Source organism: Leuresthes tenuis, unplaced genomic scaffold (genome assembly GCF_036924035.1).
Source record: "Leuresthes tenuis unplaced genomic scaffold, fLeuTen1.0.hap1 SCAF_14, whole genome shotgun sequence".
NCBI lineage: Eukaryota > Metazoa > Chordata > Actinopteri > Atheriniformes > Atherinopsidae > Leuresthes > Leuresthes tenuis.
Genome location: NW_027325368.1, coordinates 7690487 through 7709666, shown reverse-complemented (window position 1 = coordinate 7709666; position 19180 = coordinate 7690487). Strand labels below are relative to the sequence as shown.

The window sequence follows — 19180 nt, the reverse complement described above, 5'->3', positions numbered from 1 at the left end:
TATGACAGTATTGATAACACCAGCATATCAGATTTTATTGTCTATCCAACAACAGTGATCCCTTATGGTCTGTCCAAAAAAACTGCTGCAGATGGTTTACATCAGATGGTTACATAAATCAAGTCTCTATTTAAATTCATCTTGACGGTGAGAGAGTGCAGTTACATTAATGCCAGTGCATTTATTTAAGATATTGCAATTGAGCTTTTTCCAGACATAACCCTCAAAAGGGCTTTCACATCAAGCCATGTGCTCATAAAATGTCTTGCAGCATGTGATTTTACATGAAGAAATAAATTACAGGAACAGGATGAATTTGTAAATACAGCAACATATGTTAAACTAGAAGAATAAGAGAAATATAAGGAATGCGTGTTGTCAGTTTGGCTGAAAGCATTTAAAGCCCTCTGCTCTTCAAACAGCTCAGTCCGGCTCCAGCTGAGCGATGTAAGGGCACAGAGGAGTTTAGAGGAAAGATCATTAGCAATGCGATGACTATTTTCATTTGAAGGCTTTAAAAAGACATTAAAAAGTTGCTGTAAAGAGAACTATTGCTACAATCACTATAATTACTCTAATTACACAATGCTGCCGCTGCAAAATAAGCAGCACTTTTACATAAAAAAAAGTCTATAAAAAGATGAGACACATCTGTAAATTCGAAAATACGCAGCTAGAAATATGATCAGAGTGTTTAAATTTTAACTTTGTGCAAGTTATACCCAGTGTGACGAACCTGTGGACTAAGTTTGCTGCATTGTGAGATTTAAGATGCAGCGACAGCTATCCTGTCTCTGAGGTGGTGTGCAAAAAGCTTTATACAACATCTGGAATGAAACACCAACGCTTGACCCGCTGCAGGCAGGCCCAGGGTCAGAAACTACGGTCCACATTTCAAGGATATCTTTACAAGATTACACTGAAGCGCTAACATGTTAAATTCTTTACGCAGACAATCTTGAGTCGACACTCCCGCCAAGAGCGAAGCTACGCCTAAGAACAAAGTGATCGTAAGAACACTTCATCCGCCCTCTTAGTGCTGTTTGTCCAGTTGGCTTCTGGAGATATTAAGAGGGGATTCAGGGAGGGAGCGTATGTGTGTGTATTTAAAGGGGAGGGGGGGCATTGGTAAACTTAAACTCTTCCCTGCTTGGCATCTCCAATTGCCCCCCAGACGTCAAAGACAAACTCATCGGGAAAGGCGAAGTCCCCGAGGGTCTCATCGAGCGCCATTGCAAATTCATCCGGGTTCTTCTTGTCACGGCCGACCTCGACCATCGTAGCAGCTGGGGAGGAAAGATCAGACACTTCACAGCAGGAAGAACTGAAAAGCTTCGACTCATCAAATTTAAAAAGCATCCCGACATCCCCCTTCCACTCCACTACTGTGTGATTTGGTCACACAGTGTTCACTCGGTTATATTCTTGATATCACCGCCTCCCACTGTCTGCCCTGGATGATAAAATATTGGCTCAGGTTGAAACAAATGTTTAAATCAAATATTTTCACAGACATTAGCGGCCACGTTCGGAGCCTACGAAGCAAAGTAGAGCTGCACTGCAAAATAATGTTTTGTTTTTGTCCCCCCCAAGGTTTGTGTGGGGAACATTTTGTGCCTGAATCACAGTGAAGCATTCAGAGTGAGGCCATGGATGCTGAAGCCTCGTATATTAATCAATCCAACGCCTCAACACCTCGAGAAAACAAAAACAATCATGACAGGGTTTGCTGCCGGCAGCGTTGGCTCAGACAGCCTCGGTTAGAGCTCTGCGTACTGCAGAATATGACAAATAACCGTCACAGTGACCGTAAATATACAAAGACTGATACTCGCTAGCATATCCTCACCAAGTTCAGAGTCTCTGATGCCCATGTAGCTCTCCAGAAGGTCGTCCACTTTCTTTATAGCTTTCTCCTCAAATTCTGTCGGCTGGAACACACAAACAACTTCGTATTAACCCATGAGCCTTTCAGTTTCACCACATTTTCAGTTTCACTGCTGCCAAAATCACCAGGTTATACCTGATTATTCTCAACAATGCTGGAGTTACTAGTTTCACTGAGGAGGGAGCAACGTGTTCAAATCACTGGCTTCCACCATCAATCAGTTCTATATACACTTTACTACAGACACCAACAAACACATGTTACTCAGCAGTATTCAGCATTCCTCAGTGTTTATCATCTTAAATTCTAATTGAAGAGAAGGATATTTAACCCTGTCAGAAGGGCTTTTACGGTACACCTTTAATAGAAAGGTGAAAAAAAACAAACAGACAGCTACAATCTAAGACCTGGATTAACTTCAAACATAGCAAAAATAACCTCTGAGGTCTAATGTCAGTTATAAATCTACCGTCTGACTGTTAAACAACGTGATCTGCATGCTCACAAAGCTTAACGTAGCCCTTGGATCAACAATGAATCTTAATAACTACTTATATTGTCTCAGGTGACCTGATGGTTAAATGAAGTAAACACAAAATAACTTTACCTCCTCCTCTACAGTCGCTGGACCTTTGGCGCGAAGTCTCAGGGTCCCCCTCCCCGTGCCGATCTTGTTGTCACTGGCAGGTTTGGCGCCCTTTGACCTTGGCTCAAGCATTTCTGTCAACATGACGACAGTGTTACTGAAAAGATGTGTTTTGTGGGAATTCTTCTGCTAAAATAGAGCCTTTGTGAGTTTGACTTCACCTTCTAAAGAGCAGAGTAGGTCAAATCTTCTTAAACTTTCTCAAAGACTCATCTTACTGGTATTGTGTTATTCCCATGTTTTATTCCTCTCTTTTTTTAAAGCCACAGACATATTCGGATTGCTCCCTGACCCCCGTCTGGTCTGTAAACCACTGTGGTCAACAGCTTACTGCACAAAAGGTGTTAAGCTTACCGTTTTTGATATTCTCACCTGAGCAGAGAAATGTTCATTATCTACATATCACTTAGTTGATACAATGTCAGAAAGTAGTGGGGGAAAAAAAACACCTGTTACAACTCCGAATAGCTTAATTTATTATTGAGATGTAATCATCAGCAAATACTGAAGGAATTAATCTATGAAATAACAGCCATTACAGCCTGAGAGGTTAAATTACCATCTGAACACTTACTTCCAAATGGCCGCTGCTAACTCATGAGTCTGGCACCATTTTGCCTAATTATACAGCATTTTATATGTTTGGATTATCACAGATCATTCAGCATCATCAGGGAAATGTAAAATCGGGCATAATTTCACTCTGCAGCATTACAACCGGCCCGAAGAAGAAGAGAATATCTGTGATGGTAATAGACAAACTACTTAAAAAGCACCTTCTAAAACAAGTACTTCCACTGTGACCTTCCCTCGCTTCTTACTCACCAAAGGCCTTCATCGGCTCCACCAGCTTCAGCGTAAACGTCTGGTCTCTGGGCAGCTCTTTCAGCATGCGGGCAACCTCAAAATGCCGTATCCCGACGATATTCTGTCCGTTAATGCACTCTATGTGGTCGCCCACGTTGATCACCTTCACACTGTCCATAATGCTGCCCTCTTTGATTCGCTGCAATTAAGAGAAAAGACAGGAAATCTGAACGAGTCAAGAGTCAAATATAATTACAGGACAGTAAACTCGCCACCAAAGACATTACGTTTTCTTTTTCTGAGCAACACAAGACTAAAACACAGCCTCAAACAAATAAGCCGACCAACCAAAGTTAATACACATATCAGCACAATAAAACACCCTCCTTTGTTCGAGAGCCAACCAAAACAGTAACATTATCCATGACTGAGTGAGATTTTAAAAGCTTTGAAGAAAAGAAATAAAAATCTGGGATGACTTGGGTGCTTTTCAAAAAGAGGGATGAAATAAGAGTGATGGGTCCAGACAACAGTGGTCGATGAAGAGGAGATAGAAGCCATTTCTCCGCTCTATCAATTGTGAGATTATGGAAAAGCCAAAAGCCAGAGTAAAGAATACAAGGTCATGCTCCTGAGTGTGTCGTTATGTTTCACAGAGACATGGCTGCAGGAATGACTTTATATATAAGATCATTACCACTGAAGGCTTTTAGATGCTGCAAGGAAATAGGAATGAATCTGAGAGGCGGGAGGGTAAAGGTGGACGATTGCTGCTTTATAAACAAAGGCTGGCCACTTCACCACGAAGGAATGTTTCTACAGTCCACATATCGAACTGTTAGTCATGTGGAAACATCCACACTTCATACGAGGCATGTAGTGTTTACCCATTTCTGTGGATGTTTTACCCACTGGAAGGATCCTGCTTATTTGAACACATCTTCACTTGTTTAAAGTTACAGACAGACTTACTGAATGCTCCCTGACCCACATTTTAGTCTCCAAACCTCTATGATCATTGACTTACTGTCACCTGTACTGAAGGTGTAAAGATGTTCAGTAATAACAGATAAGCTGGATCATGGTGGACTAGTCCTGCTGGGACATCAAAGGTTAAATCTAAATCAGTGAATAACTACAGTCGGACTCTGTCTGAAAAGATGAAACATCTGTTTAAAGGGGATATTTTATGGAAACTGTACATTTTTTCTATACTTGAGAGCATATATTTGCATGTTTAAAGTCCCATTCAAATCAAAAACTCCTAAACAACTCCTAAATGTGACATTCAGTGAGCCATTCAGATTTGCAGGGGAAACACACTGCAAGGTTACCCCTCCTCCTTTCTCTCCTTTTTTTTATTAATTTTAATATTATTGGTTATATAGCTCATGTTGCTTAACTGGTACTTTATTTAATATCTTATATCCTCTCAAGGTAATCTGACTTCTAATTGTTATTCTTAACATGTTTTTTTTTACCATTTGAAGTTGGAAAATAGTAATTAAAGGAATGGAACAACAGTGAAGTCCAGAAGTTATGGAGTCGACATGTGATGGAGGAATAAGAACTGCCCAACGACAGATGAGGACAATGTTAGTTTTACTCAGTTTGGTGTGTAGTCTGAGCCCTCAGGCTATTAACTGTGAGCCTAATCATACCCTTATCATGCTTTCCTGGGGGTTATAAGGTATTATAGATCTCAAACTAGGCAGAACTGATGAAGAGAGGGGAGGAGAGGAGTCGACTGGGTCACTTCACGCCCTAAAATGATCTGCTTCAACAGAGGTGTAAATTGATGGAAGAATAAGGAGCAGCTGTACTGTCACCCTGTGTTATTTTGACCAATGTTATTAAGACCTCAGTAAATTGTGTCTCCTTAAATAGTTCTCATGTTACAGCAGCAGCACGATAAGTGACCGTCCTGCCCTTTTAGCGTCTCGGTCGGAGTACCAGGATGCAGTGCTGTGGCAGCATCACATGATGGCACATGTGAGCAGTTTGATCTGGTGGAGCTACCCGACCGAGACCAGGTAAGCTTATCAGACCGAGATCCATCAACACAGGCGACCTATTTCTGTGAATTATGACCACAACAAAAGCTAAGTTTGAAAAGCTTTGAATAGTTTACCTCAGTATCATTCACTAATCAACTTGTATAACTACTGTATATTATCCTCAGTAAAGTCATATGAGAGAAAAGCTGAAACAACAAGAGGATTACAAGATAACTTCAAGTATTGTACTGACATTTTTTTCTTGTGTTTGGTTACAAACTCGACACTCAGCGGCTCCTTTCGCTCTGTCAAACTTGAGTTGAATTAAATTTTATAATGCAAGCATAAGAAGGTTAATCAATATCCATTTTGAAATCTAAAAAACATAAATCACTGATTGGAGAACTGTACCCTGATAACTTTTAGTTACCAACTTGTACAACTCTAACAGCCTCTAACATATAGATAAACATGACATCATAATAACAGAAATTCACAAAGAAAATCCCTGTTTTTCTCCTACATGAATCCCACTCAACGTTCTTGGATAATAAACCTCATTGTGTGACTCCCCGTGTCATTATAAGACATGAGTGAACACCTCTGAGCATCGGGAGATGAAGCTGATGTGTTTGAGGTGAAAAGTCCCGTTTCTTCCTACCTTTATGAAAGCGTAGCCTGCTCCGTTGTCAGTGATGGTGAGGCCCAGAGCGTCTTCTGATTTGTACACTTCTACCTCCTTTCTGATGCCTTTAATGTGGGCGAAGATGAAATCCTCCAGGCCGATCTGCCCCCCCAGCAGCTTCTCCATGTCAATCTTGTGGGTGTTGAGGGTGCAGAAAAGGATCTGTAAAGAGATGAGACAGGTTCGTAAAGTACATTAACAAATATGTTAAAATAAAAGTCTAAACACATGAGATGGCATTTAACTATAAATAAAAACCAGGCAGGAACAAAATATAGAAGACTTGGAATGATTGATATTTTATGGCTCTAAAACTGAGAGGAAACGCCTCCAATTTCTGTTTTTAGTAACAGCCTGAAAACTGAGACAGATTGAAAAATGAAAGTGTTTAAAGCGCTGTGTCACGTTGCTAAATAGAGGAATCATCAGGGAGTTCTGCTTTCACTGCAGCAAACTCATCCACTTATATACGTCCACTTCCACTCTCACATCAGTCTATTTATTCTGCACGGCTGTGTTTGCCTGTCCATGGAGCAAACTGGGAGGACGACCTTTCCTCCTGCGCTACAAATGTGGAAATCTGGCTTCGCACCTTGTGACCGATGCGTCTTGCCAGGGCGGAAACAGCGAAATGGGATCGCAGCAAACAAGATGCACAAGTGGCCTGATTTAACAGCACTTCACACAGGGACCAGACAGTGGAACCCAGGAGGAAGACTGCAGTGAATGAATCATTTATTCAGGGTCATCTCACCTGGACAGACAGCAGAGCTACTGAGTTGAACTTTAACTGGTATTTATCAACTATCAGGAAAATTCTAATGTGCCCATTTATAAATCCTGCATTTGACTTCTGCTTTGAGACTGGCTTCAAAACACAAGTGGAAATCTTGTGCATTAAGGGAGTGATTTTTATTAGCTCCACAGTGGGGTGAACTTTGTGCACCAATCAGCCTCTCACAGCAAGACCTGCCTTGCTTGTTTACCTGCAGGCGTTGCTCAGAAACGCATGGCTGACATGGTCTTATATGTTGGACTAAGAAGATAAAAGAATGAGGATATAATAAAGGGAGGCCACTGCAGGAGAAAGCAGAAAGAGAGAGTCAAAGGTACTATGGAAAGAAAGGAACTAACGTCCAGGGGAGGGGAGCGCTGTAGCTGCATTGACGATTTTCATCTTTTTTTCCATGGCAGACACCCCCCCCCCCCCGGCATACCCAAGAGCGGGTGGGAGGAACAGCAGCAGACACCTACACTCGGTTACCAAGGCTGCGATGGGCATTAAGCTGCTTCTCTTCGAGGCAGGCAGCTCGCCTGGGCTGTGTTCACACTGCGGGTGTAGTTGTGTTACAGCAAGCAGCATCACACGCTCCACCAACACCCTGACTCACAAGAACAGCGCGTACACCTCCCACTGCCTGTGACACACGCACACACCAAAACTTTGATAACAGGGAAAATGGAAAACCAGAGGAGATTCACTTCAATCCGTTCAGCATCGCCCCAGGCAGAGCCATCAGTGGATTTAAAACATACGTGGAGGGAATGAACACACGAAAGCAGGTTGAGATTCTACGCACAAGCCAATGCTGATGTATGAATTTGTGTAAATACACGACATTCCTCCACATTTTCAGACAAGATGAGACGTTTTTATTAAGTGACAATCCTGATTCAGCTCAGCAGTCACATCTCAAACTATTCTCACAGTAAATTAAAAGCAAAACGCTGAAATAGAGTTCAAATCAGGTTATTGAATCATGCGCACAGACAGACACGTTCACTGTGCGTCAGTCAGACCAAAAGCACACCATTTGTAATGTCTTTAAGGCAGAAATGAGCCAAAACAAACTTATTCCAACAGCTGAAACCTGCCCTGCTGAACATGTCCAACCTGAAGAAGTGAATGAAGGCAAAGCATCTGCAATTGAAGGCTCAGCCATCTTCCTCTGGTATGAAATAAGTAACATGCGTATAGCTCGTCCTGTCACTTTTACTAATGGTATTTTGTGTTAATATCTCAGTCCAGCAGGAAGCGGAGAGCGATTTATTTCAATGCAATCATCTCCAGACCACCAGTAGATTATTCTGTTATTGCAGGATAACGATGCTCGTCTTTTGCATAATAAGAGGTCAAATTATCTCGCCATCTGAGGAAATCAGCCTTTTGTTTCCTTCAGATGACAACATACAAAATGAGCTTTGTTTTCTTAAGATCACGACTGCTGTGGCGGATCTTTATCAGTGAAGTAATTCAGTAATTCCTCTCAGGCAGTTGACAAGAAAACATAAATGAATCCATTATCACGACAAAATAATCCTTGTTATTGAGACACTGACATAATTATCCCGTTATTGCCACATAACAAGTTAATCATCTCACAGTAATCATGTGAGTAATCAATGTGATCTCCAGATAATGACATCAATAAGGTCCCCCTCCCTCAAGCTCCATAGTCCAGTAAGCTGTAGCTCTTTATCTTTACATGTTGAGACAGAGAGAAGCAACCAGCAGACAATTTTTACCATTTTTTTTTACCATAAATAAGTTTCGATCAAATTTATATGAACTCAAAAGAGTTTTGTGTCCTCTCAATTGCAGTTTTTGGAAAGAAAATCGGACCCGACTGGAAGCAACAGTTCAGCTGGTAATACTTCTGTAATGTAACGTCTGCAGTCTGATTCCAGAAGCAAAAACAGATAATTGATCTCCCCACTTGTCAATGAAACTCTAAAATGCGAGGACTAATTTGCAGATATATTTAGATTTCAATAAGTCCAGCCCATAAGAACCCAGACCCATTTTCCTTAAAGAACACAGACCAAAGGGACCACCTCGGTCATATTTCTGTGTACCACCACCAAGTGTCAAATATCTGTCATGTCTCATTGCCTATTTTTGGCAAATTTATTTGGTTTTCAATCATTTGTTACACCTGTGTCAATGGGCTGAACCTAATGATTCATTTTTTCACTGTTGGTTTGACTAAAAAGGCATTTATTTTTTAACATCTAACTAATAACTAAATAAGTGAGACTTTATCATAAAGCAGAGTAATGAAACAACTCAACTCATTGCTGTTTTCTTCAACTTTATCTTTATAGCACATTTAAAAACAACAACTATTGACCAAAGAGCTTTACAGGCTCGGCCAGCAATAAAAAACTCGAACAAAATTACAGTGAAACTACAATAAATACATGGACAAAGCCAAGATGTTTGGGCTCAACTTGAAATGAAAGCCAAAGAGAAGCTGTGGGTCTTGAGAAAAGACGTGAAAGTAACAACATCCTTATTTCGAACATCGAGAATCATCTGGTTTGATGACCTCAGGGCTCTAACTGGGACATGGATATGTTAAAGCTCAGATAAATAAGCAGAAAACCTTAAAAACCAGCAATAACATCTTAAAATCTATTCTAAAAGGGGACAGGGAGCCAGTGAAGTGAAGCTTAAACAGGAGTGATGGGCTCACACTTTTTAAGGAGTCGAGCAGCCGCAGTCTGGACCAACCAAGCCGCATTCGGACAGAGAGCTCTAAGAACTGTCCACCTCGAATTTCGTTATAAGAACTGCCCTTCCCCAGGGGAACGGTTTCATTTTGCATTCACACATGAGTCAGGGACCTCGACAGGGACTGATGTGACGCAGCCGTCTGCGACAGACGTGTTACTTTAGCGCCACTCAACAACAAAACAAAACCCGGGAAAAGCATGGAGAGAATAAACCAAGAAGCTAACATGGAGAGCGAGGAGGCCACCGTGTTCATGGTCTGCATGACGACAGTATTAATCATGGACGATCACATCAGGCGTCTGGGATCGAGGCTGGAAGAGAACACAGCGAGAGTCAGGAGACGAAGAATCGAGCAGCGGGCGATACTTCTTCGTTTCATGAAGGGAAGAAGGAGAGCAGAGCGCCGCAGACAAAGGGGACGACATGTGTCCGTGTCGTATGAGTAAACATTTCAGACAAGGGGCGTAGCTACCAAACACCTACATCATATGTGTTCCTGTGGAACCCAGAAAAGACCTCGGAGAAGGAGCTAAAATGGTTACAGGAACTGAGGGCTGTGGTCCCTAGTTCCTGTATGTCCGAATGCAGGAAAAAACGGCCCTATTCCTGAAAAGGTTATAGGAACTGCAAAAGGTTCCCACAGTGGGAATGCGCCCGCCAAACAGCTGTTTGATCTAAACCTACACTCAAAGAGTTACAGTGGTCCAACCTCGTCTTGCTAAATGTAGGATCTAAATCGTGGTAATCTGTCAAGCAGACACAGATGAAATATTAATAACAGTAATAATACATGTACCTTCAACTCTCCACCTACATGCTTCCTTTACAGCGACTCTGTAAAACGAAAGCTCACCTCTCCTGCCTCTGTTTGAAGAAAGGTAAGACTGGATAAACACACCCTCTGAGTGCACCTGCCTCTGAAACAATCCCCACATTTAAACAGTGTTGACTAAAAGCTTAGGAGACCCGTTTCTTTGGCAACTAAACTGCTGCCAATTTACAGCCTCTTCAACTTGCCCTTTAATGGCACTAAAGAGGATCAGAAAGCTTAAACTGGGAACATTAAGCTTACTGCAGGAAATTGCAGAGGATGTAGAATTTGATTGGTGGGTTGGGAACATGTCACTGCTAATACACGAGAATCGCTTAACTCTCCGTTTTAATTAAACATTTGCAGTGTAATCACCGTAGTCCGTCAAAACCAAACGAAAGTGGCACTCATTTCTCTGACAGGGGTCCTCCCTCATCAACCAACTGGCCCGGCCTCATTCTTACTCCTGTGTGAGAGGCCGAAGTTGCATCAGGTTTTAAAAAGCAGGGAAGAGAAACGTCATCCTCACACTAACTGCTCTGAGCACAAACATGTAGATCAATTCCAGATCCATTTAGGGGTCAATTCAAGCAGTTTTTAGTGGCTCGTACATTTATTTATTGGAATTAAAAGTAGTTCCTGAGACTGTGGGTCAGTCTCTGCTCATTAGATACATTTTCTATCAAAAATGTCAAGATCACCAACAGGTTGTTGCACCATCTCCCTCCTAAAATGCCACATTTAATAATCATTAACTAGCAAAACTGATGGGAATCCATCTTTTAAAAAAATCCACAAAAAAGAAATACGAATCGATACCCATTTTGTCCTAAGTGGGTAGGCCATATATACAATATATACTGGTATCTTATACCAACTGGGCTACGTGTTCAGCTTTAAAGCTACTCAATAAAAGTTTGTGAACCTTAAGAGCATGTGCCTCTAACTCATTTTGAAGTACAATGACCTTTGTTATGCATTTTCTTGTGTTACTTTAACTCAAAGCCATACATACTTTACATTAAATCCTTTTATCAAATCTTTTGAATTATTTAAAGACACATTTAAAGACAAACAAGGGTTTTAATTAAATCCTTTCAGGATGTCCCATTTACTTTTTGTCTATACTCAGATTTTCACTCGTTATTTTTACATTAGAAGCGGCAGAACGCCTTCATTTCCCTCTCCTTCACTCACATTAACACCAATTATCGTATTGCTTCCCCTGGACTCACTGAACAGTGAAGCTGAGAGCGACCGTCTTACACAGGAAGCAGCATAATTACGTTTTGTTGTAGTTGGTACGGTGTAACTGAACCTAATGAACATTCCTCACATTGTTGCAGTTTGACCTGGTAAAGGTGTATCAAAAAGGGAGCTCCACAGTAGCAGATTTCACCATTTAGACTTAGAGAGGTTTGCCAAATATAACTGGATTTTTCCCCAATATGATTTTTAATAGCTAACAGGGAAAGCTGATGTAAGCTGTGTGTACTGTGGTGTGGCTGTGTTTTCAACAGGAAATAACATTCATCAGCATTTAACCTTGGATAATCATTTACCCAACTGCTGATGTGAGAATAGTCAGGATGACACGATGACGGCGATGTGCAGGAAATTGTTTCAGCGAAGCAAAGCTTGCTGTCAAAAGACGGTCTGCGATGAACGAAACCAAGATGAATTTGTTTCATAAACCCAGCTTGGATCCTGTTAAGCGAGGAAATCAAATATCGAGGATTAAATGCACGTGGGACCAAAGGGCCGCAGGTGCGCCATTTTAAGAAATTCAAAAAGACGAATAAAATAAAGATTTTTAATGTTGCTGGGTTTGTGTGTTAGTTTGTATAAAGGGGGAAAGGTTTAGAGAAAAGATGGAGATAAAAACAAAAAGTTTTCTATTAATGAACGAGTTAAAATGTTTGTTTTTAGTTTAATAAAAGTTCCTCATGTGTGACAGCTTATTTTTGAACAGGGCTTAAAGGCCTTAGTTAAGAGAGTTCTTTTTCACATACGGATATATATATTTATGTATACACACACATATATCTATATGTCCATCTTCCTGAAATAAAGGATAAAATATCAAGATGAAAACTGTTGATAAAAGCAGGTTTTGCCAGCAGTTGGACAGTAATATGAGGCATCTATGAGGTAATGTCTGAAAACTAGCCTGATTTGGAAAAGTCTCCTTTCAGGGTCACTTAGACCTTCATTAAGGATCAGAATGAGCTCTATCAGTCAAATTGAACCGTTTCTGTTTATTTGTTTGCTTTACTTCCTCATTAGTCATTTCCAGTGCATCAATATAAATGTTTAGTGCTGCAGATTTGAAAAACAGCTCCTTAAAGTCTTGGGTAAGACACAGCGAGAAGGCGGGGGGGGGGGGGGGGGGGGGGGGTGTTAACAACCTGAGGTGAACTCTGAAAAAACTCTCTAAAAAGTTACTGTCACCCTCATCTCTGATGCTTCAATCACTGAAAACTCGATCCGCACACAAACCGAGACAAAACGTTGCAGTCATTGCGTCACTGATTTTCCTGCGTTACTCACTCCATTTCAATGCAGCTATTACCTTCGATCTCTTTTGTACGTCTTGGGCAGAAGTGGCTGACGATCATGTTGTGCGTTTTTTACATCGACCTCACTTTTTCACCCAGAAATAAAGTGGCCTGATTACGATGTTCCAACCTAAATCCTGTTTTCGATCTGTGAACAAAATCGCTCTATAACCAATCGCAAATGTTCATATGTTGACAGCTGAGAAAAGCTGTCATGTTTCTGCATAACAAAACTGGCAGACCGAGTTTAACAATCCACCGTGTAACACACAACTCGGTGGCTGCATTTCCTCCTGACTTGGCTTGTTGTGTTTTTTCTCCACAACATTGAGGAAGTGAAGCCAGGAGACTGGCCAATACAAACAGCCACCCAAAGCCCCACCAAATGAGATTGTTTCACCTAATCCCCCACAGCCCCCAATTAAGAAATGTGTGGCTGCGAGCTTGGAAGCACGACTCTCTGGAAGCTGCAAAACACAAAGACAAAAACAAGTCGTGTGGCTCGTCCGCAGCCCAGATATTCAAACAATAGGCAAATGGATATATGCTTTCAGGTGAGGAGGTGAACAAGAGGCAAAGTCACAGAGCCGCACCTCAAACGCTCCAGCTGCAGGGCCAATAATCAGACTTTGACCAGAGCAGAGGGAGCACATAATAAGATCCAGACTACAACATGGCCTGCTGACTTGCATAAAACACCTGAACCTATCCAAGAATTAAAACTGCGTTCAGCATGTGTGAAGCTCTCAGTTTGGAGTATTTCTGTGGCTGTGAAGGATTAAATTCCAGTTATTAGCTTGTTTTCTGAAAACAAAAACAAAGCGACTGTGACTGACCCTGGGCTTCAGAGCATGATAAGATCCTGATTAAACCACAGAAACAGACACCTTGTGAATCCAGACATGTTTTAATACAATCTGACCTCTGCTTGCAAAGAAATGTGAAATCTATTAGAAGTAGTATTAGAAGCCTCTTATATAATTTAATCCCCTCATTGGAAAGTAGTTAATTAAGTATTAAAGATTCGTACGTTTAACGGAGCTGTCCTAATGAAAGAAACCACTAAAATTAAGTGTAGATCAGATAAAAACTACTTTAAATAGCTGTATGTAAAGCTAGAATTACCCCCAAAACAAATCTTCATCAACTGACTATTTTGATGCTTCAGACAATAAGTGAGCAACTTCTTATTCATAGCCACACTACACAGTTTAAAAAAGAAAATCTTCTTAAGGTCCAAGTCCATATGACAGCTTTATGACAGCTGAAGCTGCTCAGTGGAAATGAGCCTCCTCATCGAATGAAGACTGCATCTGACAGTTTGAATAAATTCAAAGGAACTTCAGAAAACGCATGTTTTAATTCTGTCTTGAACAGACGTGTTTTGTTGGGAAATACACCCACTTACCAGTTTGTTAACTACATCTGCCTAAAAACTGCAGAAGAATAGTACAACAACCGCTGCTGAAGCTATTTCTTAAATTATTACGACACTTTCCCGGTTAAATCATTAATTATCAGTGGAGAAACAGACTATAATTAACCTTTAATCACTTATCACGTCAGCCACTAAAGATTTACATTTCTAAATCTTAAAAAGTTAATCGGTTTTATTAGAATTCAGCTGGAATAACAAGTAACAGAGCCCCAAGATCACAAGTACTGTAGCATTTAGCAAATGGATGGACAAAAGGAGATCTAACTTCAGAGTCTGCATTACTTGTGTCAAATGACATTTAATAAACTGTAAAGGAATAAAAGATGAGGGAAACACCTCAGAGGCCAGCAGCACGTTTCTCACAGTTAGTCAGTCCAACAGAGACAAGCTAATTCCAGCATGTGTGCAAACTGCTCATGGAGTTGGTTATGTTTCCAGGATGATCAATGAAGAATTAAGCTGCTCACATCACGAGTGAGAGAAGCAAGTTGTACGAAAGCCTCACAGAAACCCGGTCTGCAAACAGAAAAACAGACCAGTTTTCCCTTTATATCCATTACAAGTGGTGTATCCGTCCTTTGTACATGGTCTTTGGTTCTTTCTTTCATGTTTTCTGGACTTTGTCTTTTGGGTTTCAGATTTCGATGTTCTCTTTTGTTTCGCTTGTTTTTGTCCACATCAGTGTTCGGTTAGTTACTTTTCCTCACCTGTGCTCCATCAACCGATTACCCCTCCCTCTATGCAAACACCTTTTCTTCATCTTTGCTTCTTTTCTTTACAAACTGTGTGTTCTCGCTCAGTTTTCTGCCTAGATTCCCCTCACAGGTTTGCATTTCTGCTGGATTATCTCCTGCTGCAGCGCTTATCGTTTTTTTAAATGTGAAAGTTTCCTTGCTGCTCTTATCGGTCTGCCTCAGACCACCTTTGAACTCTGAAAAGTGACCTCGTTTCCATCCTCATATCCAATGTGCCTACTGAAGTTGACCACTAGAAAAGGTTAATAATAACAGCCAATTATCATCTTTACAAAGAAAAGGTGTGGATGTGAATCTGGAGTGATGAAGACGCACATACTGTAGATCAAAATCATCACATCAATGATCAGCTGTTTCTGACAATACTTGGACACATTAAAAAGGAAAATCATAATGAGTCCTAATCAATATAATCAGAAGAACCCTCTCTGTTTCTCTCCTATAGCTAGGAGGACTGGTTTCGTCTTTACCCTCAAAGCAACGACAACGGATTTTCTAAACCCTTCCACAAGGCAGCCAAAAACCACCACCTGATGAAAACACGACAGACGAGTTGACAGAAATTAGAGTCATTTGTACTTTTCATGAAGCAACATTTCAAAAGTTTGCTTGTAATTCATTTCGCGAGTGGAAGGAAACATTTACCGACGACTCCAGCCTGTGGATGATGTTAACTTCCACGTCACACATACTTGGTTAAAAACTTAACACTGTCACACCTGAGATCTGTAGCCAGACTTTTCACATTCAAAAAGTTACTGACAGGTAATGGAATCAATGTTTATCTTGTGAAATATGTATATGAGATATAAAAGGAAATTCCAAGTTATTCGGGAGGCACATGTATAATGTAGTACTAATCGAAAAATAAAGAACTGACGGCGCTTTTATCTTTTGTCCAGCCTGAAAAAGGGTCACGTTCAGTCACCAGCACGAGGTTTGCCGATGTTTACGAAGGGAGGAGGCCTTGGGCAGATCTGCTTCCCTGGGTCCTCTGGGAAGCATCTGGCTGGGTCTGGGACAAGTTATGTGGGTAGATTTGAGGCAGTGCCCACTGAGCCGGACATCGGGGACTTCCTGTGACAAAATCTGTGGAGTCTAACAACGAGCATTATCGCATCGCGCTCCGTCACTCTGTCTGTGCGTCTTTGTCTCAGGTTTATCTGTCACTGGCACATTAGTGAAAAGCTTTAATTACATTGCCAACAGGCAATAGAGTTGATTGATAACCAATTATTAATCTAAGTAGCTGCAAGCTGCAGAATTTTATGTGGAATATTTGCTTAACAGCACAGGCTGACATGCTGACATTTGGGCAGTTATTTCTACTCTCCTGCCAACTGTGCAATAATACTACTCAAGCAGGAAATTGCTCATTTTACCTCAGTGTTTCTTCGTGAAAATAAAATAATTTCCACTGGGATTCTTTAACTCATACCTGTCCTGTAAATGTTTTCTTTCTTACATGCAACTCACAAAACAAGACTACGGTACTGATAACAGAGGTCAGAAAAAAATGACACTCCCACTGAAACTTGCTGTAAAACAGCTAAAACAAACAATGTCCTGTGAAGTATTTTGTTGTCATTAGAAAGAAAAAAACACGCTGCAAGGCAGTTTCAGTGATAAAACAAGTTCAGACAGAAACAGAAGACTCCTAATGAGCGTTACTAATAGACGTGACGGAACGAATCACCACAGAAACATGGCTGGTGTCTCATTCAAGCAAAAAGAATAAAAAAAACAACAAAAAGCTGCAGCCTCAAAGGTTCATTAAAGACACTATCTGGTATGAAATCAGCCAAACAGTTGCTGGTTTCAAAGAAGCAGCTCACTACTAACCGGATCTACACGTGAAGCCCTGTGTTGTGTGAGTCACTGTATACCAATGCCACTGAGACAAATTCTTTTCAAATCACTGCACTTGTTGAATGAAGCAACAGTTTCTCTAAAGTTCGGGGGGAGAGAACACATAAAAGCTGACAAAAGCCAAACCTGCCACTCACACTCTCCTTCCAAAAGAAGAGCTTAAACAGTTCTGTCTCCAAGGAAGACACAGAACCTGCTTTTGTTTTCAGGACCTCCACGTGCACATGCAGCTCTTGCACTCGCTTCCGCAGCAGAATATGATGCTGAATGAACATGAGAAATTGTTGCTAAATACAGACACACATTAATATGTTAGGTATCCAGTGACAGCACACAGGAGATAAGACAAAGGTCTCTCGCAGTTTTGCAGAACTGAGGGTGTGCTGGCTGGTAAAGAGCTGACAGGGTGTGTCTTTAGAAACATGACACAAAGCTTACTTTTAACGGCCACAATAAGAGTATATTCTCTTATTACAGCGCTTCCGAAACTCCATTACCGATAACTATCCTGCATTTAAATACGAAATGTTGAGGAATTAATCGCAAGAGTAGGAATACTTCCTCTAAGACAACTAGTTTACAGTTTCAGATGTGAACAGAAACACCTAAAATAGTTTAATCTGCTAGGAAGAAGAATATAAGGCCTTGTTTTTATGGTCTGGGATTATAGCAAGAAGTTTCACAAGTTTTTAATCCTGTAATATGATCCAGTCATTAAAGTATTAAATGGTATTTATATCACACGTTCATTTACAGTTTTGATTCTCCCTCATTTTGAATTCAAATACTGTTTTATATGCTCTGTGCTTGCTGGTACATGAATTTGTGTTTCTGGTTTTGTTTACCATTGTTTTGTTTATTTGAATAAAGCCCTTGTGTATTTCAACAAAGACAGAATCTCAGAATTAAACTGAAGTTATATAGAAAATTACGTTCAGCTTGACATGTTTGATTTAATTGTAGAGGGGGTACTTCTGTCCAGTCCGAGCTGTTTTATGAAAACGTTCATAATTACATCTCTTTATTAAAAAATGTAAAACAGTGGAGGCGTTTTAAAGGGTTAAGTGCGTGTTTATGTGTCATTTCTTTGCTTATTTTAGTCTTTGCAAGTAACTACAATAAATGTGCAAGCAAAATTAATTTATGAGTAATGTAAAAAGTACCGAGCAAAAACTACCTGCGATGGCCCTTTAAATCTAATTAAACTTTAATCAACAACACGGTTAATGGTTTTGTAGATTTCCAGAACCAAGTCTGCATGAATACTTCACGTACTTAGCGTAAAATCGAGCTTTAACACCTGAATGCAGCACTAAATCACTGAGATGACTTCCTTCCCCCTTTTTAACGACAGGTGAGATCTTACCTCAGGTGGGCTAATGTCAAACACATCTGCTATCTTGGCGTACAGCTCCTTGACGTTGGAAAACCCCTCGATCCTGCCGGTGGGGCTTCCGTGCGCTAGCTGCGTGTGGAAGACCAGTTTGGGCCGCTGGCTGGCAGGTGGAGGCGGGAGCCCCGCTCCATTCACGGCGGATTTACCAAAGCTCCCGGCACCTGCGTGTCCGCCGCTGACCTCCTCGTTCTCTACCAAATGCTCCTTTGTCGCCTTGTTTTTCTTCTTCCATGGTCCCAACGGCATATTTTTTTGCTGTCTTCGCTTGTTTTTTGACGTGAGATAAAAATGTCCGAGCCACTGCTACAACATTGAAGTGGCTGACCTGTTGAGTTCCGAGCCCAACGGTCGTGTCGTCCTTATTTACTTCCTCGTTTCCTTAATGTCTTCCTTCCGTCCGCCAACACTTTTCCTTTCCTCCCCTGCACACAGACTAGCTCTGACACTGCTCTTCGACTGTAACTCGACTTGTAAATAAATAGTGTAAATAGTCAACAGGTAGCGGGTGAATGCGGGATCAACCTCATAACAACCTGCCACTGCTGCTGCCTCGTCGGACTAACAATAGCTCCTCTGTTTGCCAATCAGCGTGCTCTGGCACGCAGGCGCAGAGAGACGAACCCGGGATCGAGAGGGTAGGGCACCCAAATGCACCTGTACACCACCACAGGGAGAACATCACCTTAAAACAATTTGTCAGGCCTTTTTAATCACGTTAGATTCAAGGAAATGATTAATGGAGCCTGCCCAAAAATTTCGTTCAAACCTTTAAGTAAAAATTATTTTAAACTGTAGAGATTTTGTAATAGAACG

The 19180-nt window shown here is 41.1% G+C and overlaps 1 protein-coding gene across 1 annotated transcript; it reads right to left on the bottom strand.

Moving 5' to 3' along the window:
• Nucleotides 1-10: 10 nt before the first annotated feature.
• Nucleotides 11-18947, bottom strand: gipc2 (GIPC PDZ domain containing family, member 2). The gene is made up of 6 exons (XM_072362959.1): nt 18338-18947; nt 6000-6185; nt 3360-3540; nt 2496-2608; nt 1850-1931; nt 11-1286 (listed from the first exon to the last, which is right to left on the bottom strand). The coding sequence occupies exons 1-6, from the start codon at nt 18611-18613 to the stop codon at nt 1135-1137; spliced, it is 990 nt and encodes a 329-aa protein (XP_072219060.1). The 5' UTR covers nt 18614-18947; the 3' UTR covers nt 11-1134.
• Nucleotides 18948-19180: the final 233 nt, after the last annotated feature.